The 21,485-nt window shown below is 39.5% G+C and overlaps 1 protein-coding gene across 1 annotated transcript in view; it reads left to right on the top strand.

Annotated features, from left to right (window-relative positions):
- Positions 1-21,485, top strand: part of SPOCK1 (SPARC (osteonectin), cwcv and kazal like domains proteoglycan 1) — a 274,711-nt gene that overhangs the window by 209,842 nt on the left and 43,384 nt on the right. Inside the window, exon 6 of the mRNA XM_082291284.1 lies at positions 10,864-10,978. Within this exon, the coding sequence (XP_082147410.1) occupies positions 10,864-10,978 (115 nt within the window). The remainder of the gene's footprint in view (positions 1-10,863; positions 10,979-21,485) is intronic.

The raw sequence follows: 21,485 nt of genomic DNA, 5'->3' as shown, positions 1-21,485 counted from the left end.
GGATAATACTGCAAAAGGATTAGCTGTGGTTACTTGATTTCTGAGCAAACAGACTAATTCTGCTTTCTTTGTATAGGTGTCTTTCACAGCAAGTCCATTCAGTGAGCATTGAACTAGGCCTGGGGTTTGGTTTTTCCAATTTTTTTTTTTTTTAATTTCTTGTTGTTTCTATTGTGTTCTTTAGAAATCAGAAACATTGCTGAAAGCTGTAACTTCAAAGCTTAAGCCTGCTTACCCTCCCTTGGTTGCTATGCTCCAAAAGACATTCCTAAAGCTTCTCTGCTAGTAACTGTCAAATGTTTTGTTTCAGTGCTTCTTAGCATTGGAGCTTCAGTTTGGCTTTTGTTTTGATTACAAAATAAAAATTCTGAGAAGTCAATTAAAAAGCAGGCAGGCATTCTTAGGAGACTTCAATCCTGTTGCTAGTCTGAAAGCAACCAGAGCAGTGGTACTGCAGGACGCTGAGTATTTTATATTTGTACTTACACTTCAGATTTGCTCTTTCTGTAAACAACAGACAAAAACTCTCTCTGAGACCTGAAAGTTTGCTGGATGCTGTACATTTCATACATCAGTAACAAGGAATGAGCACTGCTGGGACCACATCATGGTCAGTGAAATCTGGGCAAACTTATTGTGAACTAGTTAATCTAATAGATGTAATGGAAAGGATGGGATAACTATTCTAGAGAAGAGGACTGACTTCCTGAAATCTGTTATCAGGGAATAAGGTGCTACTTGGGAACAGAAAAACTCAAACTGACTTTTACCTCTCACATGCAAAGACAAAGTTTGGTTAGAAAAGGACTTGAAAACCAAGCATACATGCTGGAAAAACTGATGTTTCCAGTTTTGCAGAGGGAGTTCAGGACTTGTTGGTATGTTTGGCCTATGACTGGCATCACAAGTGAACTCCCGAGTTTGCTGCTTACTGCACCACCACGTTGCCAAACAAGCCAGGGTGCCCTTTTACTGTATCTCCATCCTTTTTCCCCCACCATTTTCTAGAAGAACAGTGCAGTGAGTTCTAAGAAATCATTGCTAGTGCAGGATGTATGAGCTCCAAAGCCCAGAGTACAGCACTTGGTCTGACCCTTGTTCTCTGTCTTTCCTGGAAGCTCCCCAGACCTTTGTCCGCATGGATTATGAGATGTTTCCAGGTACTTCCTCCTTCTCCCAAATAATTTTATAACACAGGCCCTGGGAAGCACATAACTTTATGACCACAAAATCATAGAATGATTTGGGTTGTAAGGGAATTTAAAGAGCATCTTGTTCTAAACCCCCTTCCATGGATGGGGACACCTCTCATTAGACCAGGTTGCTCAGAGCCATATCCAACCTGGCCTTGAACAGGGATGGGCAAAATAACACTCCAGCTGTTACTCAATATTTGTGGAAAGGTTGCTAGAGAAGAAATGGGCAGCATAGAACAAATTCGAGACTTAATTCAAGATGGGAACCAGGTGTAGTAGCAACATTTTCTTTGACTTTGCTTTGTAAACATAGATTCATCAGAGAGAGGGTTGAGTTTATCCTGATGTTACATCAGGACTTATCCTGACTTATCCTGATATTCAGTCCGTACAGCCATAAGTGGCTGGAGTCCCATTCCCAGTCACATCCTGTTGGGCATCAGACATCCCAAAAGTAACTGCAAATATAGTACTTTGCAATTCCTGTATGATGGAGAGAGTTGACTGAGAGATTTTTGGGATGCTAAGATACTGCCATCATACCAATTACATAACAGCCTGCAGGGAGCATGCCTACCCTTTATTCTGGTCACCAGCTGCTGCTTTTTGTCCAGGTATGGACAAATGGATATGGGAATGACTGTGTAGATGGAACATTGCCTCATCTGAAATCCACATTGGTGTAGTCACCTGGCGTGACTGAATTGCTCTGTTTATAATGTGATTGACTGGGTGGAGACCCTGTGCTGGGGGATCTGAATGTCTTGTGTTGCCTTCCCTCTGCCATATGCAGGTGGTTGTTTAGCTGCTAACGGGAGCATCAGTGTGTGCACAGAGCCACAGATCGTTACCTCTTGATTATGTTCACGTTATCTGATGTGTCGTCTCCATGAGAGAAATTAAATTGCCTTTAGTAATTTGAAGCAAGTAAAAATGACAAATCATCGTTCTCATGTGATCGGTAAATGGCTGCAGAATGAGAATGAGAATGCATCTCAATTACATGGCAAGTATATTTCAAGCAGCATCGATCACTCCAAATCTCCAATTGTTTTTCTGTGAGTTTCTTTACTTTTAATCTAAGATGGCTTTGGTCTATTACAGGGAAAAAAAATTATAGCTTTGCTCGACTTTGAATAGTGCTATTAGCTATGAACTCTCAGCTCATGATTATGAGGAGTTACAATAGGGAATAATTTCATAGAGACAAAAGCAGTACAATATAAATCTAGAAATGAAAGAAAACAAATTCAGTAGGAAACTGATTTTTAAAGTCCATGTCTTGAGATATGGAAGACTAGTGCACAGAAAGCAAAAAACTCCCATGTGCAACCAGAAAATGGTCCTCATCAGTGACCTGTCATGCAAATCCTGCAGGGAGAGCAGAGTAGATATTTAGCAATAGGAGAAGCTTTTCTGACTGAATACAGAATATAGAATAGGGGAATGGGTGACTGTGCATCATCTCCTTGGAACCTTGTGCACAAGGAACCAGCTTGTACAGCCCAAAGTGTGAGCATGACCTTGTGTCATAGGTTAGCAAGCATAGTCCCGGAAGGGATGTCCTTGCTGAGGGGTGCTTACAGTTTCCTCTGGGAACTGACAGAACCTATCAGCTGGCCAGTTTGAATATGGACAATTCTCTAAGCCACTTAAAGTTGTGACCACCTCTGTGATCCACATTGAAGAATAGGCAAACTCCCCCTCCAAGCTCTCTCTCGTTTCCGGTGCTGGGACAGGTGGCTGCAGGCCCCGTGTGGGGGCCAGCGGGCCCGGCCAGGCCCTGCTTGGGCCAGGCCGGGCCGGGCCACGGCCATCCTGGAGCCGATGGACCTGTTCCAGCCATGGAACCCCCCCCACTGCCTTGCCGTGGGCAGCCGGAGCAGCCCGGCTCTCCCCCCTCTCCACTGTGATAAGAAAAATTCAACATTCCAGCTGCAAAGCTGCAAGGCCGAGGTGAGATTAACCCTTTTATTTCTGTGAAGAGCTGAAAACCTGAGGGAAGAGAGAGAGGAGATGCTTAAAGCTGAAATTCTGTTGTGAAGCTATGATATATCAGAGTATCCCGTTGTAATTTCATGAAGATATGGGGGGTGGAGTGTTCAACTCGTGAGCAAAAGCACCTGCGCTGAGATAGGCAGATGCTGACGCAGCTGTAATTTCATGAGAAGTTTGGACAGGGAGAGATGGACCAGATGAGGACTTTGGCTCCAAATGGGAAAGGAGAAAACTTCAGTTCCTAGAGATGCTCCCAGAGATAGTCCTAATGATGAAGATGAGGAAGACCCTTTGCTCCCAGGGAAGGAGAAGGGCCTCTGTTCTTAGAGATGAAATGCTCCCAGAGATGGGTGAAGAGAACTTTTGTTCCTGAACGGCTCAACCTTAAAATTGTACCCAAAAACCTTCAAGAGTGGACCCTCGAAAGCAGTTGTGGGAAAAGCTGCAAGTCGGGGGAAGGGACTCACACGCAGGCAGAGAGACTCCTCTTCCTAAATGGACTGAACAATATTTGGAAGTGGGCGGCTGTCTCGTTGTGATAATATTTTCATAGCACAAGCAAGAAGAGACTTCTCTTTCTAAATGGACTGAACAAGGTTATTATGGAAGTGGTAACAGACTGAACATCTTAAGGGTTGTCTTTTTACATTGTCAGTGGGAGAGGGAGGAAGGTGGGGGGAGGAGGAGAGTTCTGAAGGTGTGGTATAATTTTTTTCCCCTCTTTTAGGTCTGTTAATAAACTTCTTTATATTCTTCAAGTTTGGTGCCTGCTTTGCATTTCTCCTAATTCTTATCTCACAGAAGATAAACAGTAATGAGTATTTTGGACCAAACCACTACACCTTGGTACTCAAAAATGGTCACCAAATCAAAGTGCCGTAGCCTTTGCATGGTATGTAACAGGAGGAGGAGGGGAGGAGAGCAGGGTGGTTTGCAGATTTAAGCCAGGCTGGTGCTTTGAGTTAAATCTTGGTCAGAAGGGAGGATGGATGTCTTATTTTGACTCAAAAATTCACAGGGACAGAAGTGCTTTGTCTTTATTTCCCATTTAACTTGTCTTGGTCTCATCAGCCAGTGAAGGAGAATTTGAAACCACCATTGCACAAATGTTTCAACTTATGAATTGACTCTTCTGTGTCAAGTTCCAGCCCTGTTTGGTCTGTACTTCTCCAATAAGGACCCGAATTTCTTACAAGATGATAAACCAGCAGAGATATGCCCACACACACCCCTTGACCCAGGTGTTTCCAGAATAGGCATCTAAATTACTTGTAAAAACAAATTCAATTTCTTTATGATGCAGTAGATTTTGGTGCCTGGAACTATTTTCTTGCTTGTTCACATAATGGGACCTATTTGTTTTCATTGTCACCTTGCTTTAATAAATGGTCCCTTGAATGTCCTTCACCTCCACATCCAGTGTTGTGACCTTGAATGCTGTATCATCTAGCTCATGCAATGAACTGCATTTTTTTAAATTTCCTGCTTCACACTGAGCTGATTGCCACTTGTTTCTCGGGGCAATGTGTTTTGTATTAAAACAGAATTTTGTGCTTCAGTGCTCTGTCCAGAAGTCCCCAAATTAGCTGATTCTGCTCTGTCTGTAAGAGCAGTTTGCAGCAACATGAGTACACGATCATTTGCTTGGTTTGCAGCCCTGCCAGTCAAACACTGAGATGGTTCAACATGCCTACAAGCAGTCATCCTACTAACTCTTCAGCTATCAGTCAGTTTGGAAAAGAGCTTTTTTTTTTTTTTTTAAACGAACTCTTTAATGTTTACCTCATGAATTATTTATTGCTTTATTTCTTTATTTCTTTCTTTATTAACTCATGGAGTCTGCTTAGGAGCTGAGCTGACCCTCTATGGAGGAACCAAGTTCTGTTTTCTAAAATCACTTTTTATCTTTAGCTGATGAAAAGAAGGAGCTCCTTCTGTTCTACTCCTCCTGAGAAGTTGAAGCCTATTTTTAGAGAGGTGTGTACAGTTCTAATAATCATGCAGAGGCACAAAATATGCAATTAATGCCATTCTGAATGGCATGATTGCTACCAATTGCAACTCAGCTTGTTCTTTTCTGAAGCCTAAGAACCAATTGTTTCTTCTTGGTAGATGAACCTTCTGACTCCCCTGTTGCTCTGGAGATAGTACTTGGTTGTTTAAATGTATGCTGTAATAGTGAAAAACATGTAACTTTCTATTTTATATGGCTGGGATCTAACAAAAAAAGCAGCTAAAAATTTTTAAATGAGAAAAAAAGAATATCATTACATTTTAAAATCTTAAAACTGGGAATCCTAATCTTAAGGACCTGAGCCACATGCTTGGAGCACTTGCAGTTGCTGATATGACCTCCTGACTTATCCTGATATTTGAAGATTGCTGGGGTCTCATGCTTTCCGTCTGTTCCCTGGTAATTTTACCTGGAGGGCAAAGTCCTGCAGCTCTCCCACCTGTGTCTCTCTCTCCTTGAGCCTCCACCTGGAAGCTGTTCTCTTTTTCTAGCAGATTATGAACCACCAGCCTGCCAGCTGAGTGTGCAGTGAGAGACATTCCCAAGTATTTGTTGTTTACCTGAGATATAATAAGGTCCTTCGTGTCACTCCTTGCAGAGAGGGGATTTTCTGAGCCCATCAGCTATAACATCTGCTTCAAAGCTAGAGCTAGCATACATTTTAAAAAAGCTTTAATATGTATTTACACAATAGATTGGTTGTGTTAATTAGAGTTTATCCTACCACTGGTATGCATGCATAACTCCCATTAATATCAACACCAACTATGTATTCTCATAAGGAGAACAGAGCTCCTAATTAGAGCTCCAGGATTTTAGGATATCTTTGTACAGCTCTTATTGCAAAGATTAAGTGCCATGTGCTCGCCTGGTAGCTATTTTAATAGGGAAAAAAATGGTGGGTTTTTATTATAATTATTTTTTTCCCTCAAGTTCCCTTTTATTTTTATGGCAATAGCATGACCCACTGCCATCCTGGAGCAGTGCATGTGCAGGGCAGGAGGCCTGGCAGTGGGGAGCTTTACTCTTGTGAGCAGAAGGGTACCCAGAGAAATGAGATGACTACACCAGCTACCAACAGTGCTAGTCTGGCCATGGAATAGCCACTAATGCCAACAGAAGCCTGCCCAAGTGGTCAGTCCTGGGGACAGAGCTTGGCCCGTATTTTCAGTGCCCACCCTGGGGCACTGTGTCCCAGGGCAGCCTTTCTCCTTGCTAACACCCAGGACAGAGGGGCTCTGGTTTGCAGAGCAGCAAAGCGGCAGCAGAACCCACGGCGGGGAGGGGAGGTGCTAAAGGACTACACAACCCTGTCCCACAGTCCAGAATCTGAGATTCACCTCACAATTTCACATTAGTGTCTGGTTTTTTAATGAACATGAATTCATGTCGTTGACTGCTGTCTCTCAATCCTTATTTCAGGATTTTCAGGTTTTCAGAGCCTGAAAAGTTTGGAGAATTCCCATTAAAACTTAATGTATGTGTTCAGAAGAATGCAATGGGAGTGCATCATCTGACATTTCTTTTGGGATTTGTAGAAAAGATACTGAACCTTTTTTTGGTGTGACAAGTTTTTAAAAAACCCATACTTGATCTGAGTGTGTTCCAAATACGATATTTTTTTTCCATCTGATGAAAACTGGAAGCAGAGGCTTATAAAGAAAATAGTGATAAGAGTCCCAGCTAAGGAAGCAATGGCAAGCACTGCTGTAAAGCTTGTAAACAAACAACCCCTCTCAAAGGAGTGTCTGAATTCCAATGGATTCTAATTATCTGCTAAGACAGATATGTAGGAGACACTATTGATATCAAGAAACTCTGGACTAAAAATATATACATGCTATAATTTTAGGAAATTTTAGCTTCTGCCTGTGGCAGCTGCTGGGTAAAAGATAAGGTAGAAAATAATGAGCTTTTGTTATTTGTATGTGTAGTTTCGAAGACACATATTGTGAGTGAACAAAAGATGCACCATAAAACAAGCACTGCACTGAAATCATTCTTGGTGAAAATGTAAAAAGCTGTAGGGTGCTAAAAATGCAGTGTCTCCCAGGCAAGAGCACTGTTCAACAACAGGGGTTTAGAGCCACTGCCATTAATATGATGTAACATCTCAGGAGTTTAACACTTAATTAGTATACTATAAAATTTAACCTCCTGTTTCAGTGTTCACTCTTTCTCAAACGAGACTTCATGTTTATCTTTGTCATGTATATTGTCTGCTAATTCCTACATACCCTCCTGTTTAATTCCTATTAAATTAATGATAGAAGGGACAGAAGTTTGGAACCTAATACTTTCTCCTTTATTAGCGTGACTACAAGAAATTTTCATTTATAGATTTTGAATCATGAATCAATCAGGAGTGGGTCTTTGATGATCCTTGTGAGTTCCTTCCAATTCAGGATACTCTCTGATTTGTTGCACTAAGACCAAACAGGGGTCTCAGAGAGCCTCCCCTGAGGGATCCCTGGATAAAGAATGTTCTCTCCTCACCCCCTTCCCCGGCGTTTGTTTTGGCGGCTGTGAGGTTGCCCAGGGTGCTGTGAGCGCTCTGTCTGTCCTCTCTGTGCCCTATGAACAGGAGCAATGCTGGGCACACAGGATGTCCCAGGCCCCCTGAGACACCTGCAATTACATCTCAGTTACACCTGCTTTGCCACTGAAAGGTGCTACCAGGGCTAGGATGTGCTGCTGTACCTGGCTGGATTTTAAGCAAATCCATGTGTTGCTTGTGTCAGGATGCAAAGCTCTTCATGGCATTAATGCACTGGGCTGTACCAAGCTGTCCATGAAAGCATTCATTAGTCAAGTATACACCCTCGCAGGAAAGATCACAGTAACTTATTCGACAGGATTACTTACTTGCAGGTTAGATCAAAACCTGGCTGCCAGAAGTTGAAAGCCAGTATAAAGGCAGAGATACGCTGTTTTATTATATCATTAAAAAAAAAAATCTAGATTCTCCTCTAGCAGGGACTGGAGGCTGAAGACTAACAGACAAGAATAAAATAGCTAGGAATAAATTTTATGTAGCTATTTTCTTTCTCCCTCAAATGTGAATGCTTATGCAAAACACATTGCTGTAGATTCACTGACAATAAAGAGGGAATCATTATACGAGTAGTGGATTCTCAGGGGAACACTTTAACCAAAACACACTCTGCAGTAATTTCCCACATCTTAGTTGAATAAATTAATTTATGAATTTTCCATGAATATGTTCAACCATTTCTCCCCTCATATATTTTATTGATCTCCATATACATTTAGCAACAAATAACAGAGCTGCTTTTCCATTTGCAGTAAAAGAGTTTAGAGATGTTTATGTGGGCCTTGGGGTTCAGAGTAAACAAATGCAGTTCACACACCAGGGAGGCTGCAGAAAAATACAAAGCTTGCAAGACCCAGGGAGCTCTACTAGAGCAGCTCAGCAGAGAGTCGAGGCATATCCAATCATATCACTGGAAAAATGAGTCCCCTGAAAGGAGAGGGACCAGCCCCAAACTGCAAGGAGCTTTGTGACTCATCTCTGCAAAATGTATCATGTCCCTGTGGTATGAAAGACTGAGAGTTTTTCCAAGTACTGTGTATCGTTCTATTGTCCATGGTCTGGAGAAAGCCAGCAGGCTCCTTATAGGCTGTAGATCCAGTGGCAGAATAATCCAAAAAGTCATTATTGCTCCACAAGACATCCTCTGTGGCCACTCTGCCTCTGAATATCACTTAGCGAGGCTTAGGCAAAGTCATTAAATCCAAAGTTGAGCTACTCGTGTAGGTTATTACAGTGAGTAAGCACACCATCACATGGAAAGTAAGATATCTCCATGTTTTCCTTTAGGGAAGGAATAAAGAGTTACATACATGAGGTGTTGAAAAGTAATTAGTATAACCCTAAATTAATATTTAAAATGATGGAGTTCTTTAATCTTCATCCCCCAACACCAAACATCCCAAACAAGCATGGTGGGAGTATAATGTGGTTAATCATGGGTGTAAACTTACTCACATGTGACTGCAGCGTTATGATCTTCAAGCTGGCCTCTCCTCCTTGCCCTCACATAATACAACCCTTCTAAGGAACCCTTTCTTTTTTGGTTTATGTTTACCTTTTTGGTTGTCATTTTTATCAATTGTATGGAAAGCTGAGGAAAAACTTGTCTTGCTGTTTGTAAGTATAAAGCTCTTTCTTTTTTAACTGCACGTAGTAATGGGCTTGAAATAGGCTGTACCATCTTAAAGGTTGGTATTTGAAGTATAATTGCTAATGCTTAGATACATAATTTACATTTATTATGCATAATAAAATATGTAAGTAATTGATGTTCTGTAAGGGATTAAATTTTCAACTCCAGCTGCAGCAAGAAGATTTATGCCTGTGTTCTCAATAACGCATTGACTATCAGAATCTGCTGCAGAAAGTCATTGCCTTCAGGACTGCATTCAGTGTTCTCCTTCCTCCTGTTCTCCTTTCCTCCTGATGTTTTCTCTCATGTCTTTGTGCTCTGTGCAAAGTGTATTTGTGGAGCTAACAGTTGAAAAATAAGTACATATTCCTTCAGTCTTGCAAGAAATCGGTATAAAATGCAAGCTAAGCTTGCACACGTTCATGTGTGGCCATGCATTTTCTAAGTGAGAAGGGCAGGACATCACAGAGAGCACAGAAGCACCTTGATGCACTGAAGTTGAGAACGGCGAGGGGATAATGTCAGCAGGGTGGGATGTAGGCACAGTATAATGGACTCCTGCTGCTAGATTAAAGCCTGGGCAAAGATGAGCCCTTCTAAAAAAAACAAACGCAGGCAAAGCCAAGATATTTGCAGTACTTTCAAAGCAAGAGGGGTTTATCTTGTAACAACATCCTTCTCTGTTCTCTTGGCTTCCACTGGACCAGAATTACAGGGGCTGATGCTGTGCATTTCAGCAGTGGCTGTTGCTCAGTGAGCTCCAGTTGCCCACTGCATCCTCCATGGTAACACCATGGACTCAGGCTCTGTGTCCTTCAGCTGTGTCAAAATACATTGTGTCCCACTGTGTAAACATGTTGGCCTGCTTTTAAATGAATCATAGCATTAATCATTACTAAAACTCAGATCAAAGGGATTTTACTGCCTGGCATTCTCATTTTCCTTGGCAGGGGGCAATCCCTGCAGGAAGGAGGGCCAGCCCGGGCACCACAGGCAATGGTCCCCTGTGTATCAAAAGCCCTTGGATTCTGGTCTGGTAAAAGCAGTGCTTGAATAAGCAAAAAATGGAGCTGAACTTGGTTCATTAGGTATCAAGCCAAAGAGAACATTTGTGTTTCTGCTGCCTTGTGCTGTTTTCTTTCACTTCATTTATTACTACGTGAGTCCAGTCTCCAGCCACTGGTGCTGCTGGGCACAGAATGGGGAAATAACCATGGGGCAGTCACTGAAGGGAGGGCAACTACACAGGCACAAAGCTCTTGGAGGAAAGTCAGAACTAAAATGTATGTAATGCAAACAGCGAAGGCTAGGAATAGTCAGTGTTATGTTATAAAAGTATTTGCAATAGAGACTGAAGTTTTGCAATCTATCCAATGACATTACTGATAAGAAAATTTCTCATTTAATCCAAAGTTGCTATTTTATGTCTTGTCCTAATTAGTATTCTTGATCTTTTTTATGCTTCTAGTGCAAGATGGAGTTTCATGCATGTACTTCTGGCAAAACCATCACAGCTCGATGTGAAGGTCCCTGTCCCTGCCTTCCAGGACCTGAAAGTTTAAAACACAAGATAGAGAAGACTGGTAAGTGGAGCTGTTAATGAAATCTTGGCAGATTAATTGGCTTCTACTATGTTCTTAGAAAAATGTAAGAAAGACTTTTCTTAACTGGTATATTTTCTGTGTGAGACTTTCTGAGAAAGAGCTAAGGTACAACTAATCATTTTCTAAGCAGGTGGTGCTTTCAAACACATTAATTGCTGCAAAACTAACTCCTGTTTGAGAGAGTCTCATAGGAAAACTAAATTCTGGCTAATGATCCTCAATTTTAAGTGCAAATATTTCAAATGGAAATATTGAAGAATTGTAAAAGAAGGTAGAAATGAAAACATACTACTTGATGGTTCATTATTTTGTGAGTTAAAAAAATCAGCAGACTGTGTGTTAACTAAAAAGTGGTTTAAAGTCACACGTGTATTACATGGGATCTGAATTATCATTTTAATTTTTATTGTTATTAATGTTACCATTAGAAGTCAAATATATGTTAAATAGACATATGTATCTGTGTTCATGTATAGATCTGTTTCAATAACAAAGTCATTGCAAATGATGCTGTATCAAACTGAAGGTTGGAGTCTCAGCACAAATGGCCTTTTTCCCTGCCAGCTCTCTGGTGAGTTCTCTCTATAGGTCTGAAAGCCTGGTGAACTAATTCACTCCCCCAGGTCTTTTCCAAGGAAGCAAGCATAAACTGTCTCAGAGTAACCCCATCCAAAGGGAATTAGTTCTATCAGAAGAGACTGACTAAAAGCAGAACTCCAGCAGCAGAAGGGGAAATGTCACAGCCAGGTTCTGTCTAAGAGTTTCCTCCCTGCTATGAGGAAAGCCCTTTGGAAGGAAGAAGTTTGTTTCCTGTGGCTGTGTTTTCCTGGTATGAGTGCAGATGTTTGGTGAGCTGGCACAGTGAGCATAAGCCTGTGTTTAGGCCTGGTTTTGAGTCTGGTGGTGTCCTCTCTCTCAGGAGCGCTGAAAGTTTTAACTCACTGGCTGCTGCTGGGCTCCTGCCTGTATTGGGAGCTCACAAAGGCAAAGTGGTGACTTAGGCAGGGTTTGCTCTGTCAGGTTAAGCAGTGAAATGTGTTTGTTTGTCTTGCGCATCACATGGAGTATAACAAACAGGAAGCTGTTGGTCTGTTGGACCCCAAATATATGTGAACCTCTCTTCACTTTCTCCTTCCCACTGTGGACATGTTCTACCAGTAGCAGGCACAGAAACAGGGAAGAAATGTTTAAATAACATTTCTTCTTCAGATTAGTTCAGGCCCTGTCACCTCAGCTGAAAACACTGATGATCCTGCTGGTGGCTCTCCCTGCACACATTGTATACTATAGCACAGCACCAGTGCTCACATTAGGCCTCCATGTACTTTCTAGAACAAGTGTTACTCCAGCCTACTTTTTGAAAATTCAGGTTTCATATAATTTTTTGAAAATTGCAAACATTTTTCTGCTCAGCTCTCAAACTTTGAGCAAGTGTTGTAGATGGCAATGTTCTGAAGTTGATATATAACTGTAGTATCGCTTTGTGTGGCTTGAATCTTTTGGTTACAGAATGCCCACTGATAAATTGCCTTATTCATATTTTCTATTTCTTTTAGCCCTTATCAGGCTACAAGAAATATTTCTTTTTCTCTGCCCTTTCTATTTCTTTGCCCTTATCAGAAAGAGTATCAGATTAATAAATCTTCAGTGACATTTCAAGCTTACAATTTCATTCACACAAGAGAAAAAAGATTCTAATAACCCTTATCTTGATAAATGCAATTTGACAGGGTATATGTATTCTGAAACCCAGGCTTTTGTTTTGCTTGACTCAAAACTTTAACTCCAGCCAACAAAGCATTTATTTAATGAATTGGGTGATCTGCAGAGCAACTTTCCTGAAGGCTTTTTTAAGTGGCCAAACTTGAACTAGCAATGCTCCTGCTATGACAAGGTGTCAAGGATATTACTATTATTATTATTATTATTATTATTATTATTATTATTATTATGTGCTGAAATGTCCACAGAAGGATTTGGAATTGAAAATCCAATAATCAATAGCAAAGGTGCTTTATAACTTGCTTTTCTACTGGATCTCTGAATGTGCCAGTAACATTCCAGTTAAAGACTTCTTTTATCTTCCTCAGTCTCCTTTCTTCAGGCATTGTCTCTTCAATTGACCCACTGAGTGCAATGGAGTCTCAAACTGAATATTTTAGAGTTTGTCAGTCTTCTAACAAAGTGCTCCCAGGAGTTTCCATGAGAAAACATGAGTAAATTCTACACACCAGCATAAATTTTAAGCAGGTGCAATTTAGTAGTATCTGAAGAGGGATTTGGAATTGTGTGTGTCTGCCCTTTGCAGCCTGGGGCCCAGCCAGCTTTCCTTAGTGTATGAGAAAATGATGAATTCTAGTTGCTAACCACAAAAAAATTTCCATAGTGCACTGCTGCCTTTTGTAAGATTCCTTTTTTTGCTGAACAAGTAGTGTCAGCTGGCTTTAGAGAAATAAGCCCTGACCAACCCCTTAAGATGACATGTCAGTGCTGGGTTCATGGCTGGATTCAATGATCTGAAAGTTTCAACCTAAATGATCTGATGATCCTGTGGGTGAGATGGGTAAGTCCATTCCTTGGCAGAGCACGGGAGACTCCCAAAACCTGGTCATGACAGCAGTTCATTGATCTCCTCTTCATCAAATCCCCAGATCTCTGATTTGGGAGCTTCTGACTAGAATGTTAGTTATGTGGTATCTTAATGTTTTCTCTAGGGTTCACACAAAATTATTTTATTTCCTCATATGCTTCAACCATATCATTAATATTGCTGAATTAGCTGAAAAATCAGTAGTTTGATTTCTCACATAAAAATTGACTTGAAAAAACTGTGCAGGCCTTTGGGACTCATTTTGGCTCCTTATTTAGTTGCCAGGTTTGTGAAGTGTAACGTTAAGTAGAAGATGATAGAGAGATAAACCACATGCCAGTGGAAAAATACTAAGGAGAATAACAGTGCAAATGCTTCCAGCAAAATGGAAATGCAGCTCTTGGAGCTCACACTTCAATGTTGTTATGCCTATTATACAACAAGGTTAAACATACGTGGTTGTGAACTTCCAGTTTGAAGACAGTTTGCATTAATCTTTACATATGCATTCAATCATATTCAAATATTATTCCATGATAAATTACTTTCCAAAATTAAAATTTTAAAGGAACATTTAATTTCCAAAGTACTGTAATTCTAAATGTCATGACCTTTTTTTATATGCTTGTGAATAAAATTGGCAGCAGCATCAAAGAAAAGCAATCTATGTGCTCAGAGGTAACAATGGACTGCAGTGTCTGAGTCCTATTCCTTCCTCCTCCCTGAGCTCTTTCAAAAACATCCCAGCTTTCAGGATGAAAATGAAGATTAATAATCATGTTAAAAATTGGAATTCCTTTCACAGTGCTAACTGCTACTATGGAGACATTAATAACATAGCACGAATGCAAGCAAAAGAAAACCACACCAGAATTATTACCTTTAATGGCAAATAACAACAATAAAATCTTTCTACCATAAGGTTAAATCTTTGAAGAGATGGCAGGATCATGTTCTTCATTTTCTTAAATGGAATTTTGAATCAGAGTCTGAGAGGTAGAACACAGGTCTCTGTGAAGGTACTAATGGAAGATTTTGGAAAAGAAGACAAGCCCTAATGCTTTTACTCTTTGCTGTTTTAGGCCCATTTAGATTCCTTTGATTTATCAAAACACTTGATGTGCTTCATAATTCACAGCAGTATCCCAGCTTTACAATATGCTTCCATGATAGCTGCTGATTTTCAGCTCGGCTACCCAGAGACAGAGGTTGAGCTGTAAACTGCCCTGAGGTTAGCTGCCCTTCCAGAGTGTGCTTGCCCTTTGATTTAATACTATAAAATGAATAAGGCTATAATTTCAACAGAAGATAAGAACTAGAAAGTGTCTCTAAGTGACAAAAATTATTTAAGGAACAGAATCTTGTCTGCTGATGGTTTTCAGGTACCTCTTTGCAATAGCAAGTAGAGTCCTCATCAAGTATAACTTATTTTTAGACCAAATGAAGCTTCCAAAAAACCCACCATAAATAACTTCGGATAAGAGACAAATGGTTTCAGTTCTTCAGAACCTCCTGGCAAAGGGAGAGAATCTTGCCTTGAATCCCCTGTTCATTCTATCAAAACACCAACACAGTGCAATGACTGGGGTGTCTCTCGTGGTGGCAATAATGTGGTTCTGTCAACTTCCCCTGTTGCTCTGTGACTCCCGTTTGGTCTGTGTTAGTGGTGTAGGTGCTCAGGAAGGATGGTAAATGTTTAACAACATGTCAAGGGCTCTTTCTGACTGTACCCTTTCTGTGCTTTCTAAGTTAAGTGCTGTTATTCCCAACACACCAGGCTTCATTTGTTGCCATCAGGGTTGCAGAACCACTGGAGCATGAGTGGATGCAGTAATTCAAAGCAGGTTTATCCCTGTCTGTGCATTATGTGCTTTTGACCTTGCAGAAATGCCCAAGGCAACTTCTAAGGAAATCCTGTTATCTTCGTAAAGGGACTGTAAGGTCAATAGGCAAAAGCAAATATATTCAAATATGCCAAGTGTTGTTTAGATTTATAAGGAGAATCAAGGGAACATTTTTAAGTTACAATAATAGGTCTTGGCAAGCTTGATCAAGAATCTGCATTGTTTAGGGTATGATTTGTAGCATTTAACTACCAGCCCTATTGGTTGTGATGGATGAGAAGGTCTAATGTTCCTTTCCTGTATAAAATGAGCACTCAGTGCATGAAGTTCATTTGAAGAAATCACTGTCTTGTTTCCCAAATGAGTTGTATCACTTCTTGTGTCTGAATGACTGACAACTAAAAGAATTTAAAGTCTTGAAATCCACTTTCAGCAAATATCTCAGCGTCAAATTGCTATTCACAGGTTTTCGTAACTGCAGAATACATAATTTTAAATTTTATGAAGTATGAGTCATGGACATGGTTGATTTGAAATTGGTGCAGATTTGCCAGGAAATGTTTGCTTTCGTGGCTTTAGTTTTGAAAAAAAGCTCTTTCTGACACTGAATTTCCAGGCAGATTTTTAAATTATTTACTTGAGTCTCAAACTGTGGGAATGATAAAACAAAAGCATTCCAAAATTAAGGTCACCCAAGGTTTCAAAGCTTTAGTATGTCTCATGAAAACTAGGTGGGTTCCTCTGGACTTCATCAGTAAATAGTAGGTTTATTAGCTCTAAACCATGTAGGATCTAATCTTTTTGCTACAAAATTTTCTGTGTGAGTACTGCAGTTCAGTTTTTTAATTTGTTACATGATTAAATGAATGTACCCAAGTAAATCTGAGTTATGTGGTTTCTGTTAATAATAATTACTATTATCAATACAATTATTTTGCCTGCAAGCTTTCACACCAGCAGATCAGTCTTTATTCCTTTCCCCAAAGCATGAAAGATTAACTTTTTTCACTTCTGCAAGATACTGTTTGTGAGTAGTGAAGTGACTGCACCCAATTAATATTTGATTAAAAGAAAGTCAGGAGGCAGGCAAGAACAGATACTTCTGCTCTCCATGGATGGCTGTTGGTGTCACCCACTCCTCTTGGAAGCAAAAGCCGATAGCTCCAAGACTGAGGCAGCAAAATCAAGCTCTTGCCATAGTCAGAAGAAAAGTGATGGTGGCTGGGGGGTGTTTTGTTTGCTGCTTCACCTCACATGAATCTTCTTTTTCTGCATTGGACAAAAGCAAGAGCTGATGGGAGAAAGGCCAGTTGTAGAATTCATGTAGTGTTTTTCCTGTTCCCAAATACAACTGACTTGGACTGTATAATTAGATAACACATGATGTGAATTGTAAACTTTATAATTGAATAAACAAGTCTAAATTTCTCTGGCACCAGTATATGAGGACCATATTTTAGGATGTAGGTGCAAACAGTCATAATGGTATGATTTAAGGGCTCAAAGCTCTGCAAAGAAGGAATACAGAGAGATTTCAAACATCGTATCTAAAACCACTTTTCAGCTTGAGCAAATACTATTGAATTTTTCACCACCATTCAATATGCCCATAGTGAAGTTCTGAATTATGTCTACAAAGTATTTATACAATGGAAATGAAATGCATATTTTCAGGTTGCTTTATTTTCCATTATAATTGTGTTGTAAAGGAAAATCAGCCCAAAAAACTTGGTTAGGCCTGAGAGTAAATTCAGATTTGGATCTGTGATACTTCAATGTTTTTTTTTACCAAAGAGTAGGAATTAAAATATTTTTTGTTCTTTCAACAATTATGCACAGAAAGCACTCACGTGCCTATGTGGAGCCTGCTTTGACATGCACTTGAAAAGGAGACAGAATTGTCCCCTGTAGAAGTGTTGTGTTTTGATCTGACTCCAAGGTTTTGGAACTCGGCACAGAAGCATTGATTACAGCAGGCCCCAGACAGATAACAAGTTAGGGACGATACCATCCATTGACTATCTGTCACTTTTTTGGCATGATCTTCTATGGATTTGATCAAATTACAGCAGGCTCCAAAATACAGCAGACAACATCTGCTTTAGAGGCAGCAGTCACAGAAAGGAGGAGCAGGCACTCAGAGCGTGTTGTTCACTTTGCTGCTTTCAGGTGCTTGCTGAAAGGACACTGACTATAGTGGGAACATCCCTGCCAGCAGGATTTGCCCTTTTGGTAAATGCATGTCTTTAACAAGCTAACATAGCAAGAGAATAACGTTGAGCCAAAATTTCTGACATGATTTTCGAGGTCGAACCAGGACATGAGATACAATTCCTCATCATCACTAAATAAAGACTAATCCCAGAAGGCAGCGGGAGACAGGAACTGCATAAAAATAACTGTGTTGTGGTGTAATTATATTTAAAACAGTAGGATATTCTTTTCAATCTTTTTGAAATCTTTTGAAAGAGAACTTTTAAGGCTGTGTTAACTCCCTGACAACTCTCTGTGGCTGAGTCGAGTCCTTACGTTTTCTCAAGCATTTATAGCTGTATGTTTGCCCAGGCTTAGCAGTAAATACAGGTTTCCCCCCCTTCCCCAGGAGTGGTCACCTGCTAGAATAGAAATAATATTTAAAAAATTGATTTGGTGGGTCTCATCCATGTAACCAGTAGCTCTGGATTGCTCAGTTCCACATTAAATTCAGTACAGAATCCAAATCTAAATGGGTTGCTGATCCCAAGGGCAGTGTAGACATCACCTGGATCACTGACCCTGCAGACAACTTCGCACCTGGACACACAAAGGACACAGGATCCCAACGGATTCTGGGATGCATAAACCCACAAAAACAATAAGAGGACACTGAGACAGCTCAATGGCCATTGGTTTCATAAACAGTATTAAACAAAATGTTAAAATGGCTATTGATATTTTTTTTTTTTTTTTTTTTTTTTTTTTTGCATAAATAAAAGGTTAGAAAATGACAGACACAGTAAGCACTTCGTGTCAGCAAGTAACAATCATTTTCAGACAAGAAGTAATTTGATTTTGGATTGCCGACAGAAAACTATTGAAGTGGCACACTGTGTTAATAGAAACACCATCTAGTAACAGCAGGTGTTTGTGTGCTGATAATGATAATTAGAGCACTAAAATTTCTCTCATCATAAACAAAGTCAAATAAATAAGACTGGTTCCATATAGTTTTTTCTCATGGATATTGATTTCTGCATTTTTGGGAATATTTCCCTAACATTTATTCCAAGAAAATGTTTGTGAAATCTTTGGAAACCTGACAGTGAAATAAATTATAGTGCATATCACCGTGGTGTTAAGCTAAAACTTCCCAGTGTGAGGGGGAAAAAAAAAGCCCAAACCTTTTCAGTAAAGTACAGGAACAAATAAGACTTTATATGTTTCAAATACATCTTTTTCCAGTTTCTTGGTTGTTTGGGTTTTTTTCTTTGATATCTTAAGGACTAAATTCCATCTTTAGTTACTCCAGTATAAATCTGGAATAGTCCCATCAAAAACGTTGAGCCAGTTGCTTTTGGTTGAGATATTCTCAGTCTATAGAGGTATAAATGAGTATAGCCTAGAGATTAATTGATCATTCCAAGAGAGGTTGTAACTTTTTATGCAGCATTGTGGCAAATTAGTTCTTGGTTTTTTCAATTTCTAATTCCTTATTAGTGCAGAAGAAAGGAGATGGTATTTATGATATCACCACCTCATTCCAAATATATATCCTTGCATATTTTGTAGCTTCCACTGACCCAACTGGGACCTTTCTACATTAATTTTCCTCTGAAGAATTGCATTTTTTTGTAATTCAGTTTAATGGGCTGCATGTAAATCAAAAAAATAATGTTATCTGTTTTCTCTAAAGCAGCTGTCTTAGATGTAGACTAGAATGAGAATCTTTACTAAATTACTAAAATCTGAATTATTTGGCTCAAGTCCATCTCTGTCAAACAGGAGTCCAACATCTACACAAAAACACTAAAATATCCTGCAACACAATAAATAAATAAATATTAGAAAGCTTCTGGGCAACCACCATAGGTCTTTATGCCCCAAATATTGAAATATCCATGTTTTAACATTTAGTAATTTTTTCAGACAGAGGGTCAAACTCTGAAGACTGGGTTGGTCACTCAAAATTGTGGTTTAACCATCCCTGCGGGTGTCCTGATGCAACCTCTCTGCAGCAGTCCTTGGGATTAGCTTGGACAGTCAAACCTCAAATTTGGAGCTGAATTATAAATCCTTAGACCCTACACATGCAGTCAGACAAGCCTTTATAATATTTCTAATTAATAGTAACATACAGAGTGGCTAAGCTTTTGTCTAAGCAATCTGTTTACTCTGTGATGATTTTAGTCTTAACTACATTTCTTTAAAATGAAATATTCCAATTTCATTAATAATTGTTTAGAAGGCAATTGCTTATGGGGAAACAGTTTCCTTTTCCTTTATGAGAACACACTTTATACAATGGTATCACTCTGTGCTTGGATTTAATAATTTGTAGTCTTGGCTTCGTCTTACTTGTCTGAAGGTGATTTTACTATCATCGTGTCCTATTTTGCAGTTTGTTTACAAAGATAGTTGAGGTACAGGTGTTATCGGGCAGAGAGAACGGGCAAAAATTGTCCAATTTGTAAGTATGGTCTATAGCAGCGAGTACTTGTTTATCAGGCAATCTCTGTCAGCAGGAAAAATGAAAACTGGGTAAAATAAAATCATGTCACTGTCATTTCAGACAGCAAGTTGCATGTTACAAATGCCTTATTGATCATTCACAATTGAAATTCATGTTTAAGCTCTCAGTTCTTGAAAAGATTGCAAATGTTCATGGAGATTTTAAGATGCAAAAGAAAATGCAGAAGGGATACCATCTTTTGAAAAATCCTGGGCATTTTGTTTGAGACCACCAAAATTCAGCTTCATTTGGGACTGTGAAGTGATAACAAAATACACATATCTCAGTCTTTATCATGATTTTCCAGACAGTTGTGGTACATGGTTGTTTATCTCTGTAATAAAAATAACTCACTGTGAAAAAGCAATGCCCATGTATTTCTCAAGTGTGTTGCATCCTCTGTTAATGTTATACAGTAACATTCAGGTGTGGCTAAAAAAATAGTTATATAAAAAAAGGTGTCTCATTCTGTTTTGTTGTTCTCATGAAGGGATTAATTAGCTCCGGCCTGAGCTATGTTTAGTTGAAATGAAACCCAGGAAAACACCAGAAACTATTTCGTCTCCAGAAGTTCCAGTGCCAAGGTACCTGCGCATAGCACATTTCCTGGTAAGAGCTGATGAAAAATACTAAAGTCACAGGGAAGGTTTACAGACCCTGAGTTTTCCAGGCATGAAACCCAGTGTTTGTTTCTAGCTGATCCCATCCAGAAAAGGCAGGATACTGCAGTTTCAAAGTGCAGTGAGATTGGCCTGTGAAATAAAAAAGCCTTCCCTCATTTGCAGTCCTTTCCTCTGAGCCTGATGGGTGGAGAGGCATTGGAAGAAGTATCTCTTATATGAAGCACCTTATCGCTAAATTAGATTATTGGTGGGCAGTGGAGACTTAAGTTGGAGGGAAATTGCCAAAGGCACAAAACTAACCAGTCTTACGAACTAGATATCCTGCTTCCCTTTCATTTCAAATATTGACACTAGCATTCTGGACATTATAAATAAAAAAATCTTTTATAGAAATCTTGATATTGTATATTGTACATTAGAGATTGTTACATGAAGCTTATATATTAATCACTTTCCTCAATTTAGTAAAATCCCATAAGCAAATAAGAAGTTCTGAACAACAACTATATATATACATATATGTGCAGATCAGAATTTTTAAAGCACAGGTGGCTTTTACCAGAAAATTTAACTTTTAAGTGTTTTGATTTTTTTTTTTTTAATTGTATGAGAAGTATGCTATATAGTGTATAGAGTAAGTGCATTTGAGAATGCTCTTACCCGAAGGCAATAAATGATTAAAATAGATTTTTCAATAAACAATCAAGTGGAAGGAATTGTT

The sequence above is a fragment of the Coloeus monedula genome (genome assembly GCF_965178545.1).
Source record: "Coloeus monedula genome assembly, chromosome: 15".
In the NCBI taxonomy this organism is placed as follows: Eukaryota; Metazoa; Chordata; class Aves; order Passeriformes; family Corvidae; genus Coloeus; species Coloeus monedula.
Note: the sequence above shows the minus strand (reverse complement) of the source record. Positions and strands in the feature narration are given on the sequence as shown.